The 26,653-nt window shown below is 41.5% G+C and overlaps 1 protein-coding gene, 2 long non-coding RNA genes and 1 pseudogene across 4 annotated transcripts in view; 2 read left to right on the forward strand and 2 right to left on the reverse strand.

The window, feature by feature from the left end:
- Positions 1-11,066, reverse strand: part of NFE2L2 (NFE2 like bZIP transcription factor 2) — a 32,939-nt gene extending 21,873 nt beyond the window's left edge. The window contains exon 1 of one of the 2 annotated variants that reach the window (XM_065931813.1): positions 10,894-11,066. In XM_065931813.1, coding sequence (XP_065787885.1) covers positions 10,894-10,938 — 45 coding nt within the window. In that variant the 5' untranslated portion in view covers positions 10,939-11,066. Of the gene's footprint in view, positions 1-9,719; positions 9,873-10,893 lie in introns of those variants that run through there. The other variant, XM_065931814.1, reaches the window with a different exon arrangement.
- Positions 4,737-9,712, reverse strand: LOC136165420 (uncharacterized). Its single transcript, XR_010662508.1, has 2 exons — positions 5,606-9,712; positions 4,737-4,844 (listed from the first exon to the last, which is right to left on the reverse strand). It is a non-coding gene; the product is annotated as an uncharacterized lncRNA (long non-coding RNA).
- On the forward strand, positions 10,177-20,521 carry LOC136165417 (uncharacterized). Its single transcript, XR_010662506.1, has 5 exons — positions 10,177-10,307; positions 11,725-14,139; positions 16,036-16,211; positions 17,164-17,287; positions 20,438-20,521. It is a non-coding gene; the product is annotated as an uncharacterized lncRNA (long non-coding RNA).
- LOC136165415 (protein tyrosine phosphatase type IVA 1 pseudogene) lies at positions 18,136-19,524 on the forward strand (annotated as a pseudogene).
- Positions 20,522-26,653: the final 6,132 nt, after the last annotated feature.

The raw sequence follows: 26,653 nt of genomic DNA on the forward strand, positions 1-26,653 counted from the left end.
TTCAAATTATTCTTTGGGTATTTGATTAAAAACAAAAATATTATGCCTCAAGAATCTGAAAAACACACTCCTTCAAGTTAGCAATAAAACTGAGTTTGAGAGAACAGATACGATAGTATTCTCCAATATGCATTAAGGAATTTTGTCAATTGGATAACATAACAATTAATTCAATATAAATGCAGATTAAGTGTATTTTCTGAGAGGACACTAAGCTGTTTTCCCTCAAGCTGATGGCCAGGAAAAGGATTAGAAAGTGGGCAACCTTGCCTCCCTCCCTATTCTAGACTTTGTTTCTAAACCATCAATCTATCACCACAATAACTCAACCTCTTCAGCTGTTCTATAGCTTCCTTTACTATCTTCCCAAGCTACTTCAAAAAGTACTGGGCAGAAAACACAGTCAAGACCCAGAGAGACATGGCATATGACTTTTAATGTCACCGTGAAATTTTTAAAAACGTTTAGCTTATCTTTTAGGACCAGCCCCTGCAGCCATGGGCTGGAGAAAGGGTAAATATCAGTGGTAACCATCAATGGTTCAAATAAAACTGTTCTGTTTTAAAGGAGCTGGTACAGACACTGAGTAAATCAAATATACTTGGTCCCTCTGGTTTCTAGAACTTTCCTCACTTTCTGCATTCTCTCTCCCACTAACCCCTTCCAGCTCAGAAAAGGAAGTGTGAACAGGCTGCCATCTGAGGAGGCAGTGGGCCTCCCTGCAAAGAACAAGGAATATCCTGAGGTTTCCTGAGAACAAACTAATCAATCTTTGTAGAGAAGCCCCTCATGCTTTAGCATCTAACAAAACACCCAGAATCATGAGACAAGAAAGCAAAGAAACAAAGGAGGGATGGCAGTGATTACACTTTCCAAATCCCTGTGCTGCCAGCAAGAGTAACATGGCCTTGGACAAGTTACCTTACCTCTTTGAATAGGCTTCCTTGTCTGTAAAAAAGGGGTTAACAGCCCATCCACACAGATTTATCGTCAAGACCCAGTAAGAGAGAACGCGTCCAGGACCGAGTACAGTACTAACAGCTGTTCAGTAAATGTTCATTTTCTTTTCTCCTTTTCTTCCTCCTGAAATTGCCAGTTGCCTGTATTCTGATGTCTTCATACATCTAAAGGCTGGTTCTCTTCACGACGCTGCAAGTGCACTATGACTTGAAGCGAACAGAAAGACTGCCCCCTCGGTCTCCATTATCATCTTGGCCAGCACCCACACCATCACTGCAGCCTGAATGGAGACCCCAGCTCAGCGCAAGCGCCACGCCCTGCGGGGCCACAGGCTTCCCAGTCCCACGGGGCAGAGGAAAGGGGGACCATATCCACCCACATCTCTCTGGGGAGAAAAGGCTTCATTTATCAGGAACTATGGAGGAGATGCGAGGTTCCCTCCGCTCTTCTTAGATACTTTCCCTCTTTTCTGAACCTCCTCCCCCCAAGTTCAAGACCTGGAGGCCCAAGTCCTTCAGCAACACCAAAAACTTGTACATATAATCAATCCTGCCGTGGCATCTCGGAGGCACCCCATGGGGGCAGGGGCACAGAAACGACAATAGCGGGAATGCTTATGGAGTCTGGGAACTCCCGGACTGGAGCCTCCATCTGTGCTCCGGAGAGGAGTTTCTAACATTCCACTTTCTCGAGTTACTCTGTGGTCACACGTGGTGCGCTCCACTCACAGCAGGAACACACAGCACAGACGCACTGCGGGCTATGGGATGCCCACGCCACGCGCCCCTAAGCAGGTGTGACCCGTGCCCCAAAGGCAAAGCACTAGGTCTGGTCTAAGCTTTCTGAAAAGAAGATGGTTTGGAGAGAAGTCCAAGGACTTTGCCAGCAAAGAGTGTTCCCGTCCCGGCTCCAGTTCTTATCAGCTACGTGACTGCTTGGGTCATTTGCCTGTGGCCTCATGGCAGCCCACTCCAGGATTCTAGCCTGGAGAGTTCCATGGACAGAAGAGCCTGGTGGGCTACGATCTATGGGGTCACAAAGAGTAGGACATGACTGAGCGACTAACACTTTCCAGATCCCTTCCCCATCCTGCCACTGCTCCGTCCCCAGGCTCCCTTCCCAACGACATCCCACCAAGGCTCTGGGAGAGGGAGAGAGGCTGAGGATGGGAGGCAGAGCCCCTCTCGCCGTGGTCCCAGCTCCTGGAGTTCCACTTGTTCTCTCTGCTCCTCCAGCCCCGGGACTGGCAGGTGGCTTCCTGAGGCTGGCTGGCTGGTTTCTCGGCTCACCTATATAATTAATTTCTTATATAAAATCCTTCTGCTTGAAGTACTTGTGCTGTCTAGTTCTTAAACCAAGCTCTGGACTGCTTCTTAGCCTCTCCAAAGAATTTTCTCAGTAGCGACAAACCTACCTTAACAGGGTGGTTTCAAGAACTAAAGATAATGAACGTAAACACAGCAGAATGTCCCCAGTGCTTTTCCCTTTTCTCACGTGAAGGACCCAGGCACCAGATGCGCACTGAAGAGCAAATCAAAGAGTTACAGAAGAGACCAAAAAGCCGAATCCCGCCTGGGTTCACTACAAGGAATCTTTTAAACTAGTTTTCCTCCCCACCTCTCCCCTTTACTTCCAGAACCTTTTTTCCAACTGAAAGGTAACCTGGGATCTCCACTGCCCCAAGGATTCTCCCAAACATGCAGCTTGGTAAAGAAGTTTCTAGCACATGGTGAACCTTTGTCTCTGCAGGGAAAGAAAGAACCTGAACCCACAGTTTGGTTCTTACTCTCCGCCTGGCCTCAGCTCGGGAACCAAAGGAGGAAGAACACAGGAGCTGGGGGTAGGAGAGCAGCCAGGCCAGCACTAAATTCACTGCCCTGGTTGGTTCTTGTCCTCTGGAGTTGGTTTCTCAATGTCCATTTTAATCATGTCTCATGGAGAAGCCCCAAGAGCAAAATGACGTCTTCCAAAACTGACAATTTTTCCTAGTGCAAGAAAAAAAAAAAATGACAGTTTTGATTTTTGGTGGTTTTCATTACCAGGATTGTAATGATTAAAAAAATTCTTTTTTTGGCTAGGTCAAAGAAATTCAGGGTTCTTCAATACTCTCTAGCCATAGTACCAAGACTCCCTTGCTCTAGGACTATAAAGGCAAGCAGCAAAACGCACATGTTCTTAAGCTGACCCTGGGACAAGCACAGTCAGTCCACCAGGGTTACACCTCTGTTCCTAGGCTGTTCACAGAAGGCCAGAGAACCGGATCAATCCTTGCTCCCTGCAGTCTGATCCCTCAGAATTCCCTGGGAATAGGCGGGGCTCTACCTCCACGGGTGATACTACAATTCTGTGCTGAAGTCGAGCAGACAAAAGGCTGTCAAATCTGAAGTAAAGCAAATTTCTATACTGTTTATCAGCAGGCCACCTCCACACAGTTAACAGTGTCTGTGCCTCCCACACAAATACGCAGGGTGGAGTGGTATTACCCACCCTGAACATCGGTTCCATCCTGCAAAGGAGGGAAATGGCATTTAATAGGAAGGATCACTCACTGAAATACAAGTATGCACTGCAGACAGCCTAAGTGTTAACACCAAAACTCTTCCATTTTAAGGTATCAATACTTTAAACACATATGTATATCATTCAGCACAAAATAAGTGAAAGAACAGTACAGCTTTTTCAATCTTAAAGCAATAATAGGAGGGACATATTAAAAGAATTTCAAACTACTGATGAGTAGAGTTAGAAAAGCAGACAGCTCTCAAAGGAAGACTAAATGTACCCCCCCACTGGGTGATGGCCTGGGAAAGACTGGATCTGGGCCGCACAAAAGAGGAGCCTAAAGACTGAAAGAAATGGGTGCTGGCTTGGAGCTCCCTGCTGGGCCTGTTCCCACTCGGTCCCAAGGCAGAGCTGAGACAGTGTCAGAGGCCCTGAACCATACCCTCGAGTGTGATGCACAACACACACACATACACAAACACACACAAACTCGAGAACAATTCAGAAGTTAGCCCCAGTTTCCAAATGTGTAAACCAGAAACCATCCAGGTAAGTACAAATGGTAGCCACTGTGGTCAGAATATAAAGTTGACTTTATGAAGTATACACAGAGAATCAAAAAGCTGAGTTGCTAAAAGTGGCCTTGTAGATTGTTAAGTTTTTGCTTTTAAATATTTATTTATTTGGCCACGCTGGGTCTTAGTTCTAGCACAGAGAAATCTTTTAGCTGTAGCATGCAGATTCTTCGTTGTGGCAGGTGAGATCTAGCTCCCTGACCAAGGACTGACCCCAGGCCCCCTGCACCGGGAGCTTGGAGCCTTTGCCTCTGGACTGGCAGGGGAGTCCCAGATTGAAGCTTTTGGTTTTTTACTGGAGGAAGATAAGGAGGCCCAGGAATGCAGAGCTCGGAGCTTTGTGGGGGGAGGCAGTACTGCACCCCGGCTTCCAGGCTCTCCATCCTCCCCAGTGCCTCGCACTGGTCCTCACTGTCTTCTCTACATGATTCCCAAATAATCTACTGTGGGTTATCAGTCACCACACTCCTGACCAAACAGAGGAATTCTACTAAAATTATCACTCAAATCTCCATGAGGGATTACAGAGCTCAATTTATATTTACTGAATTTCAAACATTCACCAGGTGCCTTAAACACAGTTCTCAGATGTAGGTTATTAATCTTAAGGCTGTGAAGGTCGGGGATCAAACATAAAAACACTTCCTTTCATGAATTAAGCAACATCCTAACCAGATTTTCTAAATCCCTATAGACATACCTGCCACGGGTACCAAGCACCGTGCCAACTCCTCCAGAACACTGGTTCTCAGTCTACTTGCATGATGGAATTCCTTCAGAGGTTTGAAAAAGATACTGATGCCCCACCTGCAGACATTTTAATCTAATGAGACATATGGCCTGGGCATCAGTATTTTAAATACAAGTGGCAACTCTAACACACAGCACATTTTAAGAACCACTGCTATCAGGAGTAAAAATATAAAGTAGAAACATCCCAAATGTCCATGAACTGAGGAGGGGACAAATAAAATGCAGTGTATCCACATAATGGAACAGTATGCAGCAATAAAATGTACAAAGTCCTGATATATGATACAATTTGGTCAAACTATGTAAACATGAGAAGTTAAAGAAGCCAGTCACACAGAACCACCCAGGCTATGAGTCCATTTATATGAAATATCCAGGAGACAAATCCATAGAGATAAGAGTATAATGAGTGGTTACTAGGAACTAAGGGAGCTGAAGGGAAATGGGGGGTGACTGCTAATGGGTATGAGGTTTCCTCCTGGGGTGATGAAAACGTTCTAAAATTGACTGTGGTGATGGCTGTACCAATCTGAATACACCCAGTCACCTAATTGTCCACTTTAAATGGGTGGACTATATAGTATGGGGCTTATATCTCTTAAATCTATTTAAAGAAGAGACAAATATAAATTCTATGCCCAGCTCTCAAGGAACTTATAAGCGAATTGTAGAGGAAAAGAACAGATACATACATAAAGACAGGTATTGGAGATTTTAAAAAGTGATTAAGGAGAACTGTCTAATGCAGAAAATAAACTCTTAAGTTTGGAAGAAGGCTTCAAAGCCAAAGTGACCTGACAGTTTTCTTTTCTTACCCAATTATTCTTCTCTGATTTGAAGAAAAGCAACGGAGAGGCTGGATCTCATCAGTATGCTGTCGACATCACAGGGCTGGGAGTCTCAATTATCCAAGTTTGTGAGAAAAAGCATGACTAACTTAGTACTGCCAGGGGTTTTTTTTTTAATCCTTCAGGATACAGGCTGCTGGGAACCCCCTGGTGGCCTGAGTGGCTAGGATTCAGGGCTTTCGCTGCTTGCCTGGGTTCAATCTCTGGTCAGGGAAGATCCCCGCAAGCCATTCAGAGCTCCAAAACACCCAAGCAACAACAACAACAGCAAAAGCAAAATACAGGCTGCTGATGAAAGATAGTGACTTTCAATTATCAACAAGCTCTTTGAAGGATGGATTTGGTACTCTAAGTATCTCTTACGTCCTGGCTTTGTCTTCACTTATACCACAGTTTGGGCCAAATAAACTTAAATGCTCACGCACAGAGAAAGGTATTAAAAGGCTCTGAAGGTGTCATAGGACATATGCCAGCAAGCTCAGCGTGGCGCTCTGGGATGACCTGGGGTGAGACGGGAGGGAGGCCCAAGAGGCAGGGGACATGTGTATACTTACAGCTGATTCACACTGCTGAAACTAACACAATATTGTAAAGCAATTATACTCCAATTTAACAAAAAGTGCTTCCAACCCTCAGTGTTCCTAAAATTCTTCATAACAATAGTTAAAAAGTGTTTCCTGTGGCAGGGGCTGACACAGAGAAAACCCCAACTTTAGGCAAGACAGGATTTTGTTTAGCAATCTTGCTTTGTCTTGGCGGGGAAAGTTAGCTTAAGAACACTTGTATTTTTCCAATAATACTTTTGGGGAATGTTATACACATGAACGTATTTTTTGCTTTCATTTCCAGAAAACATACCATTATTAACGAAAGAAGTCTTGGTCTGTATCTTAGAGCCCCTTTAATAAATGTCTGTTAGGGCATATTTAAAAGCAGCTGGCAATAACATTTTTAAAACTCACAGAAATCTTATTACCAAAATGTAAACTCTATTCTCCATTCTCCAGTAAACTTAGAAACATATAGCCACTGGTGAAGGAAGCTGGCTGAATATCGCCTTTAGCACATTTATCCTCCGATACCCTGCTGTGTGGGCTTCCCCGGCGGCTCAGTGGGAAAGAATGCGCCTGCCAATGCAGGAGACAGGGGTTTGATCCCTGAATCAAGAAGGAAATGGCAACCCACTTCAGTATTCTTGCCTGGGAAATCCCATGGAGAGAGGACCCTGCTGGGCTACAGTCCATGGGGTCACAAAGTCGGACACAGCTTAGCAACTAAAGAACGACAACCCTGCCGTGAAACAAGAGATTCCTGCAAACTCTCAGAAGTGGCCGGGCCAAGCTTTTAAATATACTGGGAGTTGTCAGATTAATTTTTAGGCAAATTATCCACTGAATCCTAAAAACCCTGCAGCATCCTTAACTCAGACAAACAAGACGATAATAATTCCGAGAACAATCTGTTTAAAGATAAGGACTAAGAAATAAAGTATTTAATTTTGAAATGTACTATTCACAAAACCCCAAGAAAGCTTCAATTAGACAGATTTGAGCCCTTATGCCTGCTTCAATTCAGAAATGCCAAAACAGGAGATTAGTGTTTAATTTGAACCAACAGGTTTCCACTAGTTGTTTTCAACTCAACTTCTCCCCATTCTCTCCACTTTCCTTCAACCAGGTTTAACCCTGTCTGTCCCACTCTTCACCATATTCACTACCAAACATCTTCACTACCAAACTTATTTTTGACGACTGTTTCCAGATAAAAAGAGCCAGTGGAATAGGAGAATGTACCAACTAACAAGGCAAGTAAAATTCAAGTCACCAGGAGCTAAGAGATTTAATAAAGAAAAACAGTCTCTGAAAAATGTAAGGCAGAATCTCAGATACTGCTGAAATATCAGAAATTTTAAAAACTATTATTAAATTAAGAAATGGTCCTGCCTCTCTAAATTTAACCCCACTAGTCTCTTAGTCTTCCTTAAAAGTTTCCCATGGTAGTTCCAATGACAGGTTGTATTTATGTTCACTGTATTCAGGGTCGACTTCACTCCTCACAAACACAGTTATTAAATTTCTTGGTAACTGGAAAAAGTGTAAAGATTAATCTTTTAAATTCCTACTGGTCCTTCTCGTAGTTTTTCTCGATTTGTCCATTTTTTCAAGTGTAAGAGTTTCCTTCTGTTTCAAGTTAACTAGTCTTTGGTCCACTTCGGAAGTGGGGTCTTTCTACCAGGGTTTGAATCCCACCTCTGCCACTCAACAGTTGAGTCACTTTAACCACCAGGCTGCTTTACGCCTCTTTCCTCACCTAGAAACTGGAGACGGTATTTCCTACAGGCTGACTGTGAAATTATGCATGTGAAGCAATTATCATACTGCCTGGCACACAAGTGTCCAATAACTCATCTGCGATTATCTTAGTGCCAAACTCCTCCTGAATCCAAGAGTTTGCACTGACGAGTTAACCCCGGATCAAGAAAAAATCAAAGAGGAAATATTATTTATCCAAAACCCCCTTTAAATGTGTTTCCACCAGTAGAGAGAAAATTCCCAAGGGAAAAAAAGTGCTTCTAGCCCACAGAGGTTTCTTTTTCACATGCAGCTCTGTAAGTATATAATTCGTCCTGAATAAAAATAAAGACAAATAATGTATTTGGCTTTCAATTCTTCCTGGTTATCCTAAAGAAAGTCAGATTTTGGGGTTTCCCCTCCCAGCACTGTTTATAAAAAAACCCAAGTTGACAAGAAAGAGTCCAAAATGACCCAAGTTACTTTTAATGCAGAAAGACTGATGTGAGTTACGTTTTTACCCTCCTACAATCTTTAACAACCTCTCAAGAGGTTTTTTCCAAATATCTAAAAAGTCAAGTTGTTCTTTGCTCAACCTTCTGGAGCTGAGAGGGATGCCCCATTTTTCTTTAAAAGTTACCTCCCAAGATCAACTTCATTCCTCATATGCAAAAATACTTTCTCCCAAGACAGCTTTCAAAAGGTTAATGAATGGTTCTTTCCAGCTAATGGAAATTCAGAATGTAAAACTCTACTGTTCTTCATCAACACCTCCTCTGCACAAAGGGGGAAGAAATTTACCCCTGTACCACCTCTCACCCTGTGTTTCTTTGACAAAAGGTTAGAATCCACTTCTGACTCTGTCCAAATCTCCTTGGACTACAAAGATTTAATATGAATCTTAGTTACAGACATGACATTAACTCTAAATTTTATTCCATTTTCTTTTATAGTCTTCACATAAGCAAACTGAGGTCTGATTACAAAGGGTGGAAAGGGAGTTACCTTAAAAAACATAATTGGAAAGTTCACATTTAAAAGAAAAAGCAGTAAAGATGCTTTACCCCACTTTTGTATACGTAATGTTAAATTATATAGTTAAGAAAAAAAAAAAAAAACTTCAGTAATATAAAACTCTAGGCTACACTCCTGAATCTAGGAAAGCTAAAGTCCATTAGCATAATATATCCTTTGGTCATACAGATTATTAAAGAAATGGCTATAGGGATTGAACAGGAGCTAAATCGGAAAGCACAATTTACTTCTTCATATCGTGGGGAGGAAGGAATACAATGTTAATCATTACTGGGGGAAAGTTCAAGACAAACTGCTTCAAAGGGAAAAAAAAGGCACAATCAGTACATTGTCAATAACTCAAAACCTTACTTCAGGATTAGTCTAAAACTTCATGTTTAAGAGCATAAATATATTTACCGTTCCTATTAGGTTACACATTTCCTTGAACTAAGTATCTTTCCAAAGAACCCATTCACACACACAAATTGGAAATAAAACTAGCTACTCCTTGAAAAAGTCCCTACAAAATATATACAGAAACTTGTTTTCACATTTGCGACATTTACAGAACTTGTTAGCAAAGCTTTATGAGACACAGCTGTCCCACCCTCTGCCCTCTCAAAAGAAGCAACATACTAGAAAAGCAATTGAGGTAAATTCTCAAACAGAAAATGAAAACTACATAAAGCACCCAAAAGAGAAACAATGTATGCACAAAATTCAGTAACAGCCTAAAAACAACACAAATGCTAATCTACACTCGAAACTCTTACCCTTGACAGCAGAGAACAGAATATCCTGCCTTACACATTTTGGAACTGCAATTCCGAAACGCTAAATCCAAAGACAAAGCCGCTCTGGGGAAAATAACAATTGCGCAACAGATCAACAGCTCCAACTTGTCCCTTGGCCCCGGCGCCGCAAGGTTTGCACGCTACAAAGCAGGAAAGGGCCCACTGAGGGCCGCCGTGACAACCAACCGGCCACTGTCACGGCGCCGGGACCACGCTCGCGGCGTGCGCCAGCCGGAGGCACCGCGCGGGGACCGAGAAGCCGCGGGGAGCTGGGGTGGGGTTGGGGGCGCAGCCGCGTCGGCCTTCAGAGTCCACCGCCCCGCCCGTCCTTGCCGGCTTCTTGCTCGGGGCCGACTCAGAGTTCTACGAGCCCGAACCTTCCCCTCGGGGCGAGGCGGTGCGCAGGGCAGGGTTCGATCGCCGTACGTCGGGGAAACCGAGTGCGCTGGGCACTTGGTGACCTCCTCCTGCCCCCACCCTGGGAGCTGGGCATTTTCGCCAAGTGGCCTAAGGGAGATCGCAAGGCTGGCCTGATTGATCACTCTGCCTAGGAGAACCCTCAGCGGGGTAAGAGCGCCGCGACTCGCGCCCGCGGAGGTCGTGGGCAGAGGGGCAGCGGCAGAGGAGGGGTTACAGGTCCCAGCCCGGAGACCTCAGTTCCCCCGAGAGCGGCCCCGTGACTAGGCACATTTTTGCCGGCTCCGAGGCGGGGGAGCCGCGCAGCCCCGGAAGGGCCGGGCCGCGCCGGCTCAGACCGCCAGCGTCCGCCCTCTCCTGCCCGGTTGCCTCCCGGCCGCTCAAACTCGGAAAAGGGGGCCGGCCGCGGCTCCAGCGTCTCAGCTCCGGCGGCCGGGGACCGGGTTAGAGACGCCCTTCGCCCCCACGCGCGCTGGCGTTGCCCCCCACCTCCAACCCTATCGCCCTTGGGGGCTGCGGGCGCGTTGTCAGTCACACCATTCGGCCGCGCCCCCAGGCCCCTCGCAACCCTTCGGGTCGCCACTCCCCCCGCCCCCGGCCCCAGCTCAAGCGCGGCGGCTCCGGCGTGCGCGCGGCCGCTGCAGTCCGAGCTCCGGCCACAGACGGGTAGAGGCCGGTGCGGCTGTCCCCCCCGGGCCGCGGCTCCCTCGCGCCCCTGCTCCCGTCCTGGCACCACCTGCTGGGACGGCAGTCCCGGCGGCGGCAGCTCCAAGTCCATCATGCTGAGCTGGGGACGCTGCTTTGAGGCTCCCCGACGGCTGCCCTGTTCCGGCTGCCGAGGCTTGGTGCGGACACGGCGGCTCTTTGGGGATCCTAGGAACTCGCTTCTCCCTGACTTGGCCGGAGTCGCCGACCCGGCTCTCGCCCCGCTCCGCCTCCCGCCCCCCGAAGGCGGGGCAAGAGCCCGGGCCCTTCCTTCCCCAGCCGGCCGCGCGGGCAGGGCTTCCGAAAATCCCCCACCCTCGCCGGGGCTGACGCAAGAAGTTGGCCGTCCTGGGGCTGGAAAGAGTTGCGGGCGGGGGTCCCAGGGGGCGGCTGCGGGCGGGCGGAGTGCCGGGAGGAGGGCCCCCGTAGCTCCCCGGTCTGCGCTCTCACTTTGCCCTTCCGGCGAATGCAGCCGTCGCTCCCCGCCCGCGGGATTAAGAGTTGTTTGCCGAAGGTCGCTGGGGTTCGGGTGCTTTGAAACAGTTTAAACAGTTGAAACAAACACGCCTTGGAGACCCGGCAAAGGCGCTGGTATCGGAGCTGCGCCTCCCTGCTTTGGGTTGGCAGAACCTTGCCCGGCTTTATCTCTCCCCACCGCCCGAGAGAGGCGCCAGCCCCGGGGGTGGGGGCCGGAAGCCGGGACCCGGGCCCGGCGCACCGCGAGCTGCCCTCTCGCTCCAGCTGACTTCGGGGCTGGGGCCAGTGGGACTGGCCGGGGGGGAAAGTGGACTGTGCGGGGAGCTCGTGCTCGCAGTCACCCTGATCGCCCTCCACTTACTCCCACGCCTTGCACTCTCGCCAGGCTTCAGTCGCCAAGGGCAAACGGAGACGTCTCTTTGGATCGGAGAGTGGTCGATGTTGCCCACCGGGAGCGTTCTCTTCCCACCAGACTGCCCATGCCACACCACATATTGCGATTTTTAACCCCGTTCGATACTACAAACGTGTCATAACCTCTAGAAGTTTTCACGTACTCAAGATACGATTTTAAAAATAAAAACGCAAAAAACAAGTTACAAAACTGTGTAGCGTGGACCCGTTCTGTGAAAACATGTACCTAGGGGAAAAAAAAGTCGTTCTTCAAAATATTACTAGTAATATTAATAATTGCAGGACCTTGAATGATTTTTTTCTCTTTGTTACTTTAAGTATGTTTTAAATCTACAATGAATGTGTATTATTCACTGCACATTAAAAGCAATTATTTAAAAAGTAATTAGTGCCCAGAGCAAACTTCAAGTACTTGAAAACAGGAATGTTGTGAAATCTTATGATTTTAAAAAGAATAGAGAAATGGTTTTGTTTTGCTTTCTCTTATGCAATAGCACTCTTTCTAGCTCTTTAACAAGCCTGTTTTTCAGTTTCTGACTTCTTAGAATTATGCAAAACCAGGTGGAGTAGACAGTGCCTGGCACTGGTTTTAGTATTTCATTCAAAAACCTGACGCCAAAAAAATTAAAAGAAAACCATAAAAGCCTGACTACAGCAGACCGACGCCCCCAAAACTGCAAAGAACCTACTTTCTCTCCGTTGCATAATTTGACACTCCCAGGATTTATCTGTTGATTTATATGTTCGAATATTTCTTAAGGTAAGTGAAGCCTAAATTAACTGCTTGTAATTGAAGTAAGTTTCTTCAATTTGAATTAAACTTTCAGCTGTTAAGTAAGAAGCTTGCAAAATGATCTGCACACTAACAGCAAACTCAGGAGAAATGATTTACAGTGAACCTGACATGGAACATGCAGAGACATTATGAAATGACATTTCTGCATCAAAGAATGGCACCAGAGTATGTTGTTAACAATTCAAGTTACCTATTAAAATTAGTACATGGAGAAGGTAGACAATGAGCCCAGGAGGCAGGTGATAACAAAGTCATGACATGATGGCTGCCCTCCAGGGGTTTATAAAATTTGGTATTTCCTTGTTGGGCAACCAATTCCCGTTGAGTTTAGACTGAATAAAATAAACTTTACTTTTGCAAAACTGCAATTACTGGGAGTATATTATTTCAGGCACCTGCAGAGTACATATTTCAAAGGGAGGAGGACAATACGATGAGTCTGAACATGTTTAAGAAAAATTAAGCAAACAGTTAAGAAAAAGCTGTTTGGCATTAAATGGCGATTCAGCACAAGAGGAGGGAACCCCAGTCTCGGACCACCCACATCAATGAGGTTCCTGGTCTTTGCAGAACTCTGATGCAAGATCATATCCATGTGAGAAACTAGGCCTTGCCCTCTAAACTTAAATATAGTGCCACAAAAGCACAGTTACTATGCACTGAGAAGTTCCAGGATGCTGATTTTTCCCTCTATCCTGTTGCCATGGGAGTTATTTTACTGTCAGACTCTCCTTGCTATTTTATTTTCCCCCTCAATTGGCTCCACATTCTACTAACCTCTGTATGTTTCTGTTTATATCTGAGTTCTTTGCCATCATTAGAAAGAGAACCCTCCAGGTACGCTTGAGATGTGTGACCAGGTTGTAATACTTTGTTCCAGATTTGTTGTAAAAAACAAGCATCATCAGGTAAGCCTTCCAAGTATGCAAAGTTTGGATAATAGTGATGCAATGACCCATTTATTTCACCTTCTCCATGATCTAATCTGCCAAATTTGCAAGACCCAAGAAAGTACGTACTATTTTCAAAGTCCTCCATCACCTTGAGGCTTCTTCCCTCTGCTTATTCCTTTTCATTGTACTCCATGTTTCACCAAGAAAGTATCCAAACTCCCTTGGCATTATTGTTAAAATTCTAAATTGGAGCAGATCCAGGAGCTAGTTTCCCGAGATGGCACTGAGTGAACTACCCTCCTGACGTGTTTCTCTGCTTGTGTAGTCCCCACGTTGCATCAAGGCTGGCCCTGAGACTTGCTGTAACTTACAGGAGGCTGGAAGTGACACTAGGCCAAGTCCCCACCTAAGCTTTAAAAGGTCCTGACAGCTTTTAATTTTACAGTCTTAGAAGCCAGCCATCATGTAAGAAGTCTGACTATCTTTGTGTGAAGAGAAGGCTGTGGGAAAAAGCCCTGGGGGCTGAGACTTCAAGTGGAAAGAGCAGCTATGTGAACCAAGGCACCAGACATGTGAGTGAAGAAACCAGACTAGATCTAGCCACCCAGTTGAACCGCAGGAGACCTCAGCCCCAGCTGCTATCTGACTGCAACCATATATGAGAGACTCTAAGCAAGACCCACAGAAGATTGCCTGGGTGAGCCCAGTCAGCCCAAAGAATTGTGAGAGATTATAATAAATTGTTTTTAGCCACTACATTTTGGGGTGGTCTGTTTCATAGCAATAGATAACCAAACAGCATATACTGAATATCAAAGACAAGGTTTCTCCTTTGCAGTTTAATAAGAGTCTCAAACCCTCGGGAGCAATTGACCTCCCTGTGAATGAAGAAGGTATTTTTCCTATGTTATACCTTCTTCACTGCTACGTGCAAAGTAAATCACCTCATCACAGTATGTATCAGTATCACACCATTAGACAGATGATGGTGAGATATTCTCTTTATGCAAATACACTTAAGGAACACAGATATTCCATCAGTTAAGTAGATTGAGGTATAAATGCATACAGAGATTTTGGCCCTAACATGACCTCATTTATACCAGTCATGTAACATCCTTGCTGAATATCTGCTGAGGGAATTTGAACTTCAGGAGCATCATGCTCAGTGGATAAACTAAACTCCAGTACAGCAGTGTTCCAAATGATAGGCGTATTAGTTTAAAAACACACCCATAACATTGGTTGCTCGGTGAGCACACCTCACTGTGCAAACTGTGGACACAAAGAGCTGTATGTTACCAAAGCCGGTGTTAACTCGTGTCGCTTCCTGCTCACAATAGAATGGGTGCTCTACAGGAACTTCAATGCTGTGTGTAAAGAGAAAAACCTGGAAGTTTAAAAGAGTGCTTTTGAATTATGTATGTTGATACCTACATAAAAATGTATGCATAGGAAAAAAAAGAAAAACATACACATTCCAAAATGTTAACCACAATTATTCTGATTAGATTACAAATGCTTTTTATTTTTTCTCATTTTTGCCTGCCTGTATTTTCCTAAATAAACATATATTACTTTTATAGTAATAAGCAGAAAAAAAAGTGGTATTGGGGTACAAGGGTAAAGGAGGAACACTTGCTTTTCTCCTAAGACACTGGGTCCATTTCATTTTCAAATTGAATTTTAACCACAAGATTTACAAATGTTTCTGTTCTGTGTTTACTAGAGAGGAGCCTGGAGAATTTGACCACATCTTTAAGTGTAGTTGTAGTAAGGGTCTAAAGATCCTTTGTTCTTTCAATCTGCTGCTCTATTTGCAAAGTTTTGCTCTGCAGAATAGGAGCCCCCAGATAAAGATGGAATGTTAAGAGTACATAGAGAACATCCAAGTGATGTGCAAAGTTGTCCATACATAATGTTGCTGTATGGGGAAATTAGAGTACAGAAAAACACACCTAGAGCTATGACAGGAAGACTGGTTACCAAATAATAATGGATTTTGAATATCAGATACTTCTCACTTTCATCTTCGTACTTTTCTGGATTTTTCAAATATTTACAGTATGTATTTTCAGAATTGGGGAGAAATCCACTAACCTGTTTTCATTTTGGACAAATAAAAGGCAAAATGCAATAGTGTAAGAGCAGAGTACCTCATGGACAGGCCTTGCAAACACTCAGAGGCTGGAATGTGAAAAAGGGAAGTAAGATTTGCCAGCATACTTCTTTCTGGCGCAGACTCTCATTTTGACCTTTGAGTAGTATTGGAATTAAAAGAACCCTTAGAGATACTCTGTCTCAAAGATGGCAAGTATGTTTTTCCGCAGACTCTCATTTTGACCTTTGAGTAGTATTGGAATTAAAATGACCCTTAGAGATACTCTGTCTCAAAGATGGCAAGTATGTTTTACTTTGGTTGCTAACTCTAATTGATGGGTAGTGACTGCCTACGATGTTTTGCTGAAAAGAATTCAGAAGCAGCTACCTAAGTTGGGTAGAAACATTTCAGTGATTGACTAATAATGTCTGCCATGGGCACAGACAGATAGGAATATCAACATATATCATGTGTTTTCCCTCCCTGATCTAGTCCAGCTCTCTACTTTTACATTTGAAGAAATTGAGGAGGTGAAGTGGTTACCAGTGAGCACAGAACTAGCTTTTGGCAGAGCCAGGAGTAGAAGAACACTTATGTTCTTCCAGCAAGACAAATTGATTTGGACTTTTGAAGGCATATCTAGCACTGGACCAGAACTAAAGCATCAGGTACAAATGTTATTTACATGTCAGCACCTTATTTTTGGAAGAGGTTAATAACCTAGTTTATTAATAATTATTCCATATGTTTTATAAACATTCCCTATAAATCATGACTATGTGATTAGTCCCCATATTATAAATCAAAAGACTGCAAAACAATGAAATGAATTGCTCAAGGCCAAAGAAAATTATTTTATTTCAAACCGGCTGGACCTAAAGCCCAAAACTCCGTCCACTCTAGGTCAGATCTCTGCAGAGTCCCTTGGCTGTGCTGTATTTACTGAGAGTACCCACAGCAGAGGTCCCTGAAGATTACATTTTTCCACATTCCATTTAATTAATTCCCCATAGGCTGAATGATAAAGTATTTTTCACTAGAGGGAAAGCTTGCAAACAAATATGATAACAGGATTTCCACATGTAAGAACCTCAATGTGAAGTGTAAGAAGAAACTAAATGGGCTATTTGGAACTTCAGCCTCTCTGTGTAATGACAAGGTTTTAATTTTTCTGTTTTAATGGAAAGGTCTAAGAACAAGGTATAAAATGTACTGACAAGACTGCTAGCTATTGTAACCCTTCTACTTCTTCTAACAAATTAAATTTCTCTGGTTGTATGCTTCTTAAAAAGCCTAACATGCCGGTAACTTTAATGTCAGTTTAGAGCTCTCTCTCCTCAAAAGATTCAGGTACTAGTTCATTACATTTTCTTTCTTCTGATGAAAAATAAATTATTTCAGTATTTGGAGTTTATAAACTTTTTCAAAAGTCTGTGATGGTAAATGTACAAATTCACTTGCCTTTTTGAGTTGACACTATGGGCCATGCACTTTATATGGACTGTTTCATTTAATCCTTTCAGAAAACCAATGACATAGGTATATTATTGTGCTCATGCTCAGCCCTGTCTGACTGTTCGATCCCATAGACTATAACCCACCAGGCTCCTTTGTCCACAGGCTTTTACGAGCAAGAATACTGGAGTGGGTTGCCATTTCCTCCTCCAGAGGATCTTCTGCACCCAGGGATCCACCATGTTACCAGGCGGATTCTTTACCACTGAGCTACCTTGGAAGCCCATAGGTATATTACTATCCTCTTTAGAAATGAGGAAAAGGAGGCTTAGAGAGGCTAGCTAATTTTATTTATGATCAAGCAGTTAGCAAGTAGCTGAGCAGGTCACTCTGGCTCTAAAGTTTTTAAGTGTGCAGATTTGCTGTCTGATGGGTGTTTAAAAGAATGGCAAGGGTTAATTAGGGAACACAGGAAAAAATGTTTTCTGAGGTGTTTTGCCAAATATTATCCAGATAATTCACTCATTTAAAAAATAACAGTTGATGAAGGGTACCATGCTGGGGGTTAGAGGGAAGACTAAGATGAGTTAAACTTGGATTCTACTCTCAAACTCCTTATAATCCAGTAATAAAACTTTACAATTGACCATAGCCAGTAAGTGGTGAATGCCACAAAAGGGTAGTCTATCCAACTTAATGGCAGAGGGACACAGTTGATTCTTCATTTTTAAGAAAAATCAGGACTTAGGTGCCTCCGCCGCCACCCTACAATGACCGCCGCCACCCCTGCCCTGCCGCTGCCGGTGCCCTCAGACCGGCTGTATGATTAGGCCACAATTTTCAATGAGTAGATATATTCCTCAGTTCTGTGATGTTCTTGGTCACACATTTATGGAGTTTCTGAAGGACAGTGGAGATTACTGCCAGGCACAGCACAACCTCTGTGCAGACAGGTGAACTGCAGAAGTTCATTACTGCTCCACCAAGGGAGCCCCCAGAAGACTGGTTAACCTGGACACAGAAGTGTTGAATTGAAATCCACAGAGCATTTTTTACAAGAGTTTTGACCTAGATGGGGTAGACCTCAGTCAGTACTCTTCCTTTCTGTTGCCTCAGTATTACTGGACTGAAGAATTGCTGCTTCTTGTTAAGAGGTTCATTCATTCATTACTCCCAACTTCCTACTCAAAAGCACTGAGAATTTCAAGTGGAGTATATTGAAGGTGACTCCGTTTCTTTGCATCGTTTCTGTATTCAATTTTTAAAATTGTTTCATATCCCTACTGAGTTAACTAAATTAACATGGCTCGAATGAACCCCCCAGCTCCTGTAGAAGTTACATACAAGAACATGAGATTTCTTATTACACACAACCCAACTAATGTGACCTTAAACAAATTTGGAAAGGAACTTAAGAAGTTCCACAATAGTAAGAGTATGTGGAGCAACTTATGACACTACTCCTTGTGGAGAAAGAAGGCGTCCGTGTGCTCAATTGGCCTTTTGATGATGGCGCACCACCATCTAACCAGATTGTTGACGACTGGTTAAGTCTTGTGAAAACCAAGTTTCGTGAAGACCTTGGTGGTTGTATTGCTGTTCCCTGTGTTGCAGTATTTGGCAGAGCTCCAGAGCCTGTCACCTAGCATTAACTGAAGGTGGAATGAAGTATGAAGATGCAGTACAGTTTGTAAGACAAAAGTGGCAAGGAACTTTTAACAGCAAGCAAGTTTTGAATTTGGAGAAGTATCATCCTAAAATGCGGCTGCGCTACAAAGACTCCATTGGGCATAGAAACAACTGTTGCATTCAGTAAAACCAGGGTGTGTGATGCCATTGCTTAGAAGTGGAACCTGAGACAGGATGGAATTTGTTGTACATAGTAGATAGCCTGTTGACTTGGTGAATAAGACTAATGAAGCTTCCACAGGTGTGTTGAAGAGCAGTTTTACCAGGCCACAAGCCTGGCAGAATTGCATATTCTGTTCAGGTTATGATCAACCTATTTGGATACAAGTAAAGAATTCATGCTGTTCTGCATTTAAAATGTGCTTGTCATTTGTACCAGTTGACCTTTCCTGAAATCATGCAGTATTGAGTTGTATCTTTAAATCTGTTTCCATGCCAGAATCTTATCAATATGTAAGAAATTTAGAAAGCCTAGGTGCCAAAATACCCGGCACAATACTTGTATATTTTTAGTATCATATAGAACAAATCCCAGGAACTATGAACACTCTCAACCTTACATGGTTTATTCCTTGCATCATTTCAGACATAGAAAGTAGGGCCTATGAGGTTTGCTCACAATATATTTACATCTCCCACACTCATACCAGTATATATCAGATTTGCTCCCTTTTTAATTAACCAAGTCTTACAGTGATTATTTAATATTTTCCTATAAATCTCATTTTGCGTTGTAGAAGGCCTCCATTTTGAAAATCTACATTGTACAGAAGCACATGTCTTTAATGTCTCCAGACAAAAGCCTTACAGTTCATTTTAATGTTTGCACTTTGGGGTACAGCTTACAGGGAGGACCTGAGAAAAAAATGAGAGGGGTCTATTAAGTTTTTTAGTAAAACATTGCCTTTGTCTTGTGCAGAACATGCAGAATATGCACTTTAATTTAGTAAGTATTTCTTAAAAGGTAGAAATAGTTTGTTATTGTAACTAAAACAATTCTTAATCAAAATTTCTGAAATTATTGTAATTTTTTCCATTTACCTGAAGTTATTTACCAACTTAGTTTTGTTTGAAATGTGATTCCCAGCCTCTCTTGCAAAAAAAAAAAAAGTGGGTTTCTGCTAATGAATTGAGCAGACATTTAATATTTTATATACCTTTTGAGCTGTGTAACTTAATATTTGGATACTTGACAATTTGTTTTATTAAGTAATTGATAAAATGGTGATGTATATTAACGTTAGCTCAACCATTTATTTATACTGTCCAGGAACATGTGGTTATAGTACTGTGGAGAAATAATTTGTCAGTGTTCACCAACCTGTAAAAATCTAGTGCAAGAGCTTAAACATTAAATAAATAATGAAATGCAAAACAAAAGAAAAATCAACACAATGATTTTTTTGTAAGACAGTTTTATTGAGGTATAATCAACATGTAGTAAGTGGCATAAATTTAAAGTATACAACTTGGTAAGTTTATATATATATATGAAGCCATCAACACAATTAAAATAATGAATGTAAGTATTATCCCCCCAAATTTGCTCATGTCTCCCTTAATTCCTGCTTCTCTCTGTTCCCCCATCCCACCTCTAGGCAACCAGTGATCTACTTTCTGCAACTATTAATTAGTTTGCATGTTCTAGAATATTATCAATGGAATTATACAATATGTACTCTTTTTTTAAATCTAGCTTAATTTGCTCTGCATAATTGAGGTTCATATATATTGTTTCATGTATCCATAGCTGCTACTACTGCTGCTGCTGCTAAGTCACTTCAGTCACGTCCGACTCTGTGCTACCCCATAGATGGCAGCCCACCAGGCTCCCCCGTCCCTGGGATTCTCCAGGCAAGAACACTGGAGTGGGTTGCCATTTCCTTCTCCAATGCATAAAAGTGAAAAGGGAAAGTGAAGTCACTCAGTCGTGTCTGACTCCTAGCGACCGCATGGACTGCAGCCTACCAGGCTCCTCCGCCCATGGGATTTTCCAGCAAGAGTCTGGAGTGGGTGCCATTGCCTTCTCTGGTATCCATAACTAGTTCCTTTTTATTGTAGAGTAATATTCATTGTGAGGATATACTTCTGTTTGTCCATCTGCTCACGTGTTGATACTATACTGGGTTATTTGCATTTTTAAAGTTGTGAAACATCCATGTGTAAGTCTTTGTGTAGATATACATTTCATTTCTTTTGGGTACATACTTAGGAGTAGAATAGCTAAGTCATATGGTAGGAGCATGATTAACTTTTATAAGAAATGCTAGACCTTTTCCTAAGTGTTTATACCATTTTACATTTCCACTGGCAACTTAATAAGAGTCTCAGTTCCTCCATATCCCTTCCAAGATTACTTGGTATTATTAAATATATATTATAATTAATATATAATGTATTTAATGTATAGAATATTTTTATATGCACACATGTTTATGTGACACCTGTAATTATTAATAAATATGTGCATATGTATAAAATTTTTATTAAATTCACATCTCCCAATGACTAAAGATGATGACTATCTTTTCGTGGCACAATAATTTTAATGTGTAATATAATGTTTTTTATATGTTGACTGAAAGGAAGGGATGTATCCCTACAATATGCTTCATTATTAGAAACTTTACTGTTAGGTAAATCAAACAGTTATGGTATGAAAATATCTTGACTGTTGATTTACATGACATATAAAATCCAGAAAATATAAAATATGAACCTTAGTGCAAATCTGAGTTATTAAAAAAAAAAAAAACTACAGAATACTAAGATTTTACTTTCAGCTGGTACCTCTGAATTTCTCCTATTCACCATGCATTGATGGACCCACTCGTGGTTCCTGCGCCATACTGAGAAGCAATAAATATTATCAATCTCTTTTTTTCCCTCTCCTTTTGAAACCCTATTTGTTACCAGGTACAATTTTAATCAAATTGGTTAAAATCATCTACTAACTACTATTCTGAAAAGGCACTGCAATTTTATTGTTTTTTTAAATGGGGTCCTAAACACCAAATAAATAGATTTTTTTTGTGTGTGAAAATACTGATTTATAAAATAGAGGAAGTTTTTTTCTGCACACTATAGACTTCTCCATAAAGGAACATTACAGAGACATTTCTTGTTAAAGTGTGCCCATTCTAGTATGTTGGGGAAGTAATTACTGTACAGTCAGCAGCAAAAAATAGGTCCTTTCAATTTCAATTGTCCACTCCAGGAAGAAGGTCATATAATACTAACATTTAATCTCCTAATAGTCTATTCAATTTAATAAAAAAAAAAATCATTGGGTGTACTATTCAAGGTGCCCATGTGAGTGAGACTTGACTGAGCACAGACTATGTATAAGGCTCTGCTTCCAGACACCTTACATGTTTTATTACTAATCTTTACAACAACCATTTTACAGGTGATAAATCTGAACACAATCAAGTATAGTAACTTGGCTAAGACACACAGTTCCATGATTCAGTAGCTTGGCTAAGGTTCCACACCAGAGTTCAGCTGAAATCCTAGGAGCTTTTTTGTTTGTTTTGGTTTGGGTTTTTTGGCCACTCCACAAGGCGTGAGAGATCTTAGCTTCCCAATCAGGGATCGAAGCCCTGTCTCTTGCAGTGGAAGCAAGGAATCCTAACCACTGGCCCATCAGGGGATTCCCTGAAATCCTAGGTTTAATTCATTCCAAACCTGTATCTTTTTCACTAAGCCAAGCTAGTCCCAAGACACCAATCAATTCTTTGTGAATAGTCAAACGATGTAGGAACTCTGAGCTATCCTACAATTTTTGCCAAGCACCTCATTTAACTTCAAAGGGTGAACCATAATTTTATGCTATTGGGATACATTAAGCCTTGCCATAATTTTCACATTGAAATTCAATTTAATATTTCCATGTATTTGTTTTTCTTTCTTGATTGTTGTTTACCAACTCTCTCCTATTGATCTAAATCTATAAATACATAAAAAGAAATTATAAGGGCCCCTAGAAACCTGTATTTGATTGTTAGTGGCTCATAGGTGAAGAATATTACTCTAAGGAATACAATTCAGATTTCATGGCCCAAGATCTTCAAAGAAAACTGTCCATCAATGTCAGATTTGATCACTGAACTTTATCAAAATTATCATTTTTTCTACAGATCACCTTTATGATTGCAACAGTCTATATCCTGTTCTGAGTGAGTTATTCATTAATCACTTACTATAGTGTGAATCTGTTACCTCTTAGAAAGCTTAATTTGAGGAGAGCAAATATGAGGAAAGGATTGACATCAACATGGCTAACAGAAGAAAAGTCAGATACCTCGTAATAAATGTAATAATAATATAATATAAAAATATTATAAGATCATTAAAGATATAGTAGATTTCATATGGGCATTCAAAAGATGGAGAGAAAAGCAGTTCAAATAAATGAAAGATAAGGCTATAGGAAAGTTCAAGGATTAAAAGGTAAAAGGATATGAAGACATCCCTAGTGGTCCAGTGGTTAGCAATCCTCCTTCCAATGCAGGGCATGTGAGTTCAATCCCTGGTGGGGGAACTAAGATTCCATATGTTGTGGGACAGCTAAGCCTGAACGCTGTAGCAAAGACCCAGTGCAGCCAAACAAACAAACAAAAACAAGGAATATAATAGGAAAGGACTAACTTTATTTAAACAGTGATCATTTTACTGCTGAGTATTATAATGACCAAAACTAACAATGATGCGGTGTAATTTTATGGTCCTACACTCAGAAGTACATTGTGTTTACCATTATAGAGTACTTTTTTTCAACAAATTATATATAAAGCCTCAGAGAATTTAAAAATCAAATAACATTGTGTACTTTAAAAAAAAATTGAAGTATAGTTGATATACAATATTATACAAGTTACAGGTATACAATATAGTGATTCTCAATTTTTAAAGGTTATAGTCTATAAGTGAAAATGTTAGTTACTCAGTTGTGTCCAACCCTTAGCCCGCCAGGCTCCTCTGTCCATGGAATTCTCCAGGTAAGAATACTGGAGTGGGTCACCATTCCCTTCTCCAGAGGGTCTTCCTGACCCAGGAATTGAACCTGGATCTCCTGCATTGCAGGCAGATTCTTTGCCCTCTGAGGCCCCAGTCCATAAATATAGCTATTACAGTTATTAAATATTGACTATATCCATAGTGTTGTACAATATACCCTGAAGCTTATTTTCTACATAATAGTTTGTACCTAATCCCTTACCCCTATTTAGCCCCATCCCATTCCATGTCCCTGATGATAACAGTAGTTTGTTCTCTATATCTGTGAATCTGCTTCCTTTTTTGTTATATTCACTAGTTTGTTGTATTTCTCAGATTATACATATCAGTGATAGCATATAGTATTTGTCTTTCTCTGACTTATTTCACTTAACGTAATACCATCCAAGTCCATCCATGTTGCTGCAAATGGCAAAATTTTCATTCTTTTTTGTGGCTGAGCAGTATTCCATTGTGGGTATATGTATCTGTGTGTGTATATATATATATTTCTTGTTGTTCAGTTGCTTACTCTTTGCCACCCCATGGACAGCAGCACACCAGGATTCCCTGTCCTTCATTATCACCTGGAGTTTGCTCAAACTCATGTCCATTGAGTTGGGATGCCATTCAACCATCTCATCCTCTGTTACACCCTTCTCCTCCTGCCCTCAGTCTTTCCCAGCGTTTGGATCTTTTCTAATAAGTCAACTCTTTGCATCAGGTGGCCAAAGTATTGGGGCTTCAGCTTCAGCATCAGTCCTTCCAGTGAATATTCAGGGTTGATTTCCTTTAGGATTGACTGGTTTGATCTTCTTGCAGTCCAAGGGACTCTCAAGAGTCTTCTCCAGCACCACAGTCCAAAAGCATCAATTCTTCAGTGCTCAGCCTTCTTTATGGTCCAACTTTCACATCCATACATGACTGGAAAAACTATAGCTTTGACTATGTGGACATTTGTTGGCAAAGTGATGTCTCTGTTTTTTAAAATCTGTCTAGGTTCATCATAGCTTTTCTTTCAAGGAGCAAGTGTCTTTTAATTTCATGGCTGCAGTCAACGTCCCCAGTGGTTTTGAAGCCCAAGAAAATAGTCTGTCACTGTTTCCATTGTTTCTCCATCTATTTGCCATGAAGTGATGGGACTGGATGCCATATCTTACTTTCATGAATGTTGAGTTTAACAGTCATATGCTCTGAAAGCCTTAGTACTTGTAATGCTTTCTCTAGAATTTAAAAAATTCTCCTGGGTACTATGACAGGCAATATAAACACTAGAGACAGATAGATCTGGGTTCACTTACTTAACTTGCTTTGTGATTCTGGAAAAGTTGATTTATCTTACTAAATCTGTTTTTCTCATCTGTGAAATGAAGGTTGTGAAATTCACTGGCATAATGTATATATTTAAAGTTACTTGTGAAGATGAAATGATAACCCTAAACCAAAAAATTAGGATGTGAAAAACTTTGAAGTAATAATAGACCACTGCTAATTTATAAACATAAACTATTAAGTTCTTTTCATAAATGTTTGATATTTGGGCATAATAAAAAAGAACTGGTCTGAACTTGGAAGACCTAGAGATTCTTCAAAATGAAAATAAAGGAGCTGGCTTAGACTTAAGCTTTTCAAGGGCTAGAGACTTTGCTATTTTGTTTTATCCCTAGTGTATTTTATTTAACTTGATATGGGAGACTCTTGATAAATATTTGTTAAATGAATGAATGATTGCATGAATAGACTTGTTGATTTCTAAATTTTCTTCCAACATCAAAGCATTGCCTTTATAAGAAGATGACAGGAAAGACAGTACATTGTATACAAGTATTTTGTAGAAAATATTTTGTTGTGTTGGAGCATATGAATTAAAAATATCAACTGCTGGTTTGGCTAAGACCTTGGTATTTATGTTGAAATAGGGAGGCTGTATAAGTCATTTTTGTACATTTTTTGTTAGATACTTGTAACATTCATTTTCTACTCATCATGGAATTTTCTGAGTCAAACAAACATGACCTTGAAGGAGACTGTAACATGAGCTTTGCTTTATTATAAGGGGATTATAAGATTCCAGTTAGAAAATATTATAAATAATTTTTAATAATGGCAGTGGAAAATAAGGAAGACTTCTTAGTGTTCTTTGCAACTCTTTATGTTTGTAACTTAGGAGTCCTTGTTGGCTAAATTCTCTGGTACTACTGCCAAGAATTTGAAGACTGCATAAACATTTTCATTTGCTGAAATATTAATGTTGTAATTTCAAAACCACATAACACTTGGTCCAATAGCTAATGATCTCTACCATTCACTTTTACATTGCCCTTAATTCAGAAATATTTTCCAACCTCAATTCTACATATGGGATTGAATACTCTATATAAGGCCAGTGACTCACTCTGAGCTGGTAAAAGGAGATCAACATTGATCTTAGCTACTTATATTTGGTATAAGCAGACTGGCACTGTCACAACTACATGATTTCAGGGACTCAAAAAATAATGCTTTCCTTGCTTAATACATGCTTTTATGTTTTTTTCCCCCAATTATTTTTATTAGTTGGAGGCTAATTACTTTACAATATTGTAGTAGTTTTTGCCAAACGTTGACATGAATCAGCCATGGATTTACATGTAAATACATGCTTTAAAAAAAACTTTCCTACCTGCTTCTCAATGACTAACTTGTTGGCACTGGTTTTTCTCTGAGTGGTAGGTATAGGAGTAGGGGGACGTTTACTTCCTACCTTGTGTATTTCTGAATTGTTTGATATTTTAAAGCAAGCACTGTATGCTCAGTTGCTTCAGTCATGTCCGACTCTCTGTGACCCCACGGACAGTAGCCCGTCAGGCCCCTCTGTCTATGGGATTTCCCAGGCAAGAAAACTGAAGTGGGTTGCCACGCCCTCCTCCAGGGGATCTTCCCAACCCAGGGATCAAACCCACATCTTTTGTGTCTCCTGCATTGGCAG

Source organism: Muntiacus reevesi, chromosome 3 (genome assembly GCF_963930625.1).
Source record: "Muntiacus reevesi chromosome 3, mMunRee1.1, whole genome shotgun sequence".
NCBI classification, from domain to species: domain Eukaryota; kingdom Metazoa; phylum Chordata; class Mammalia; order Artiodactyla; family Cervidae; genus Muntiacus; species Muntiacus reevesi.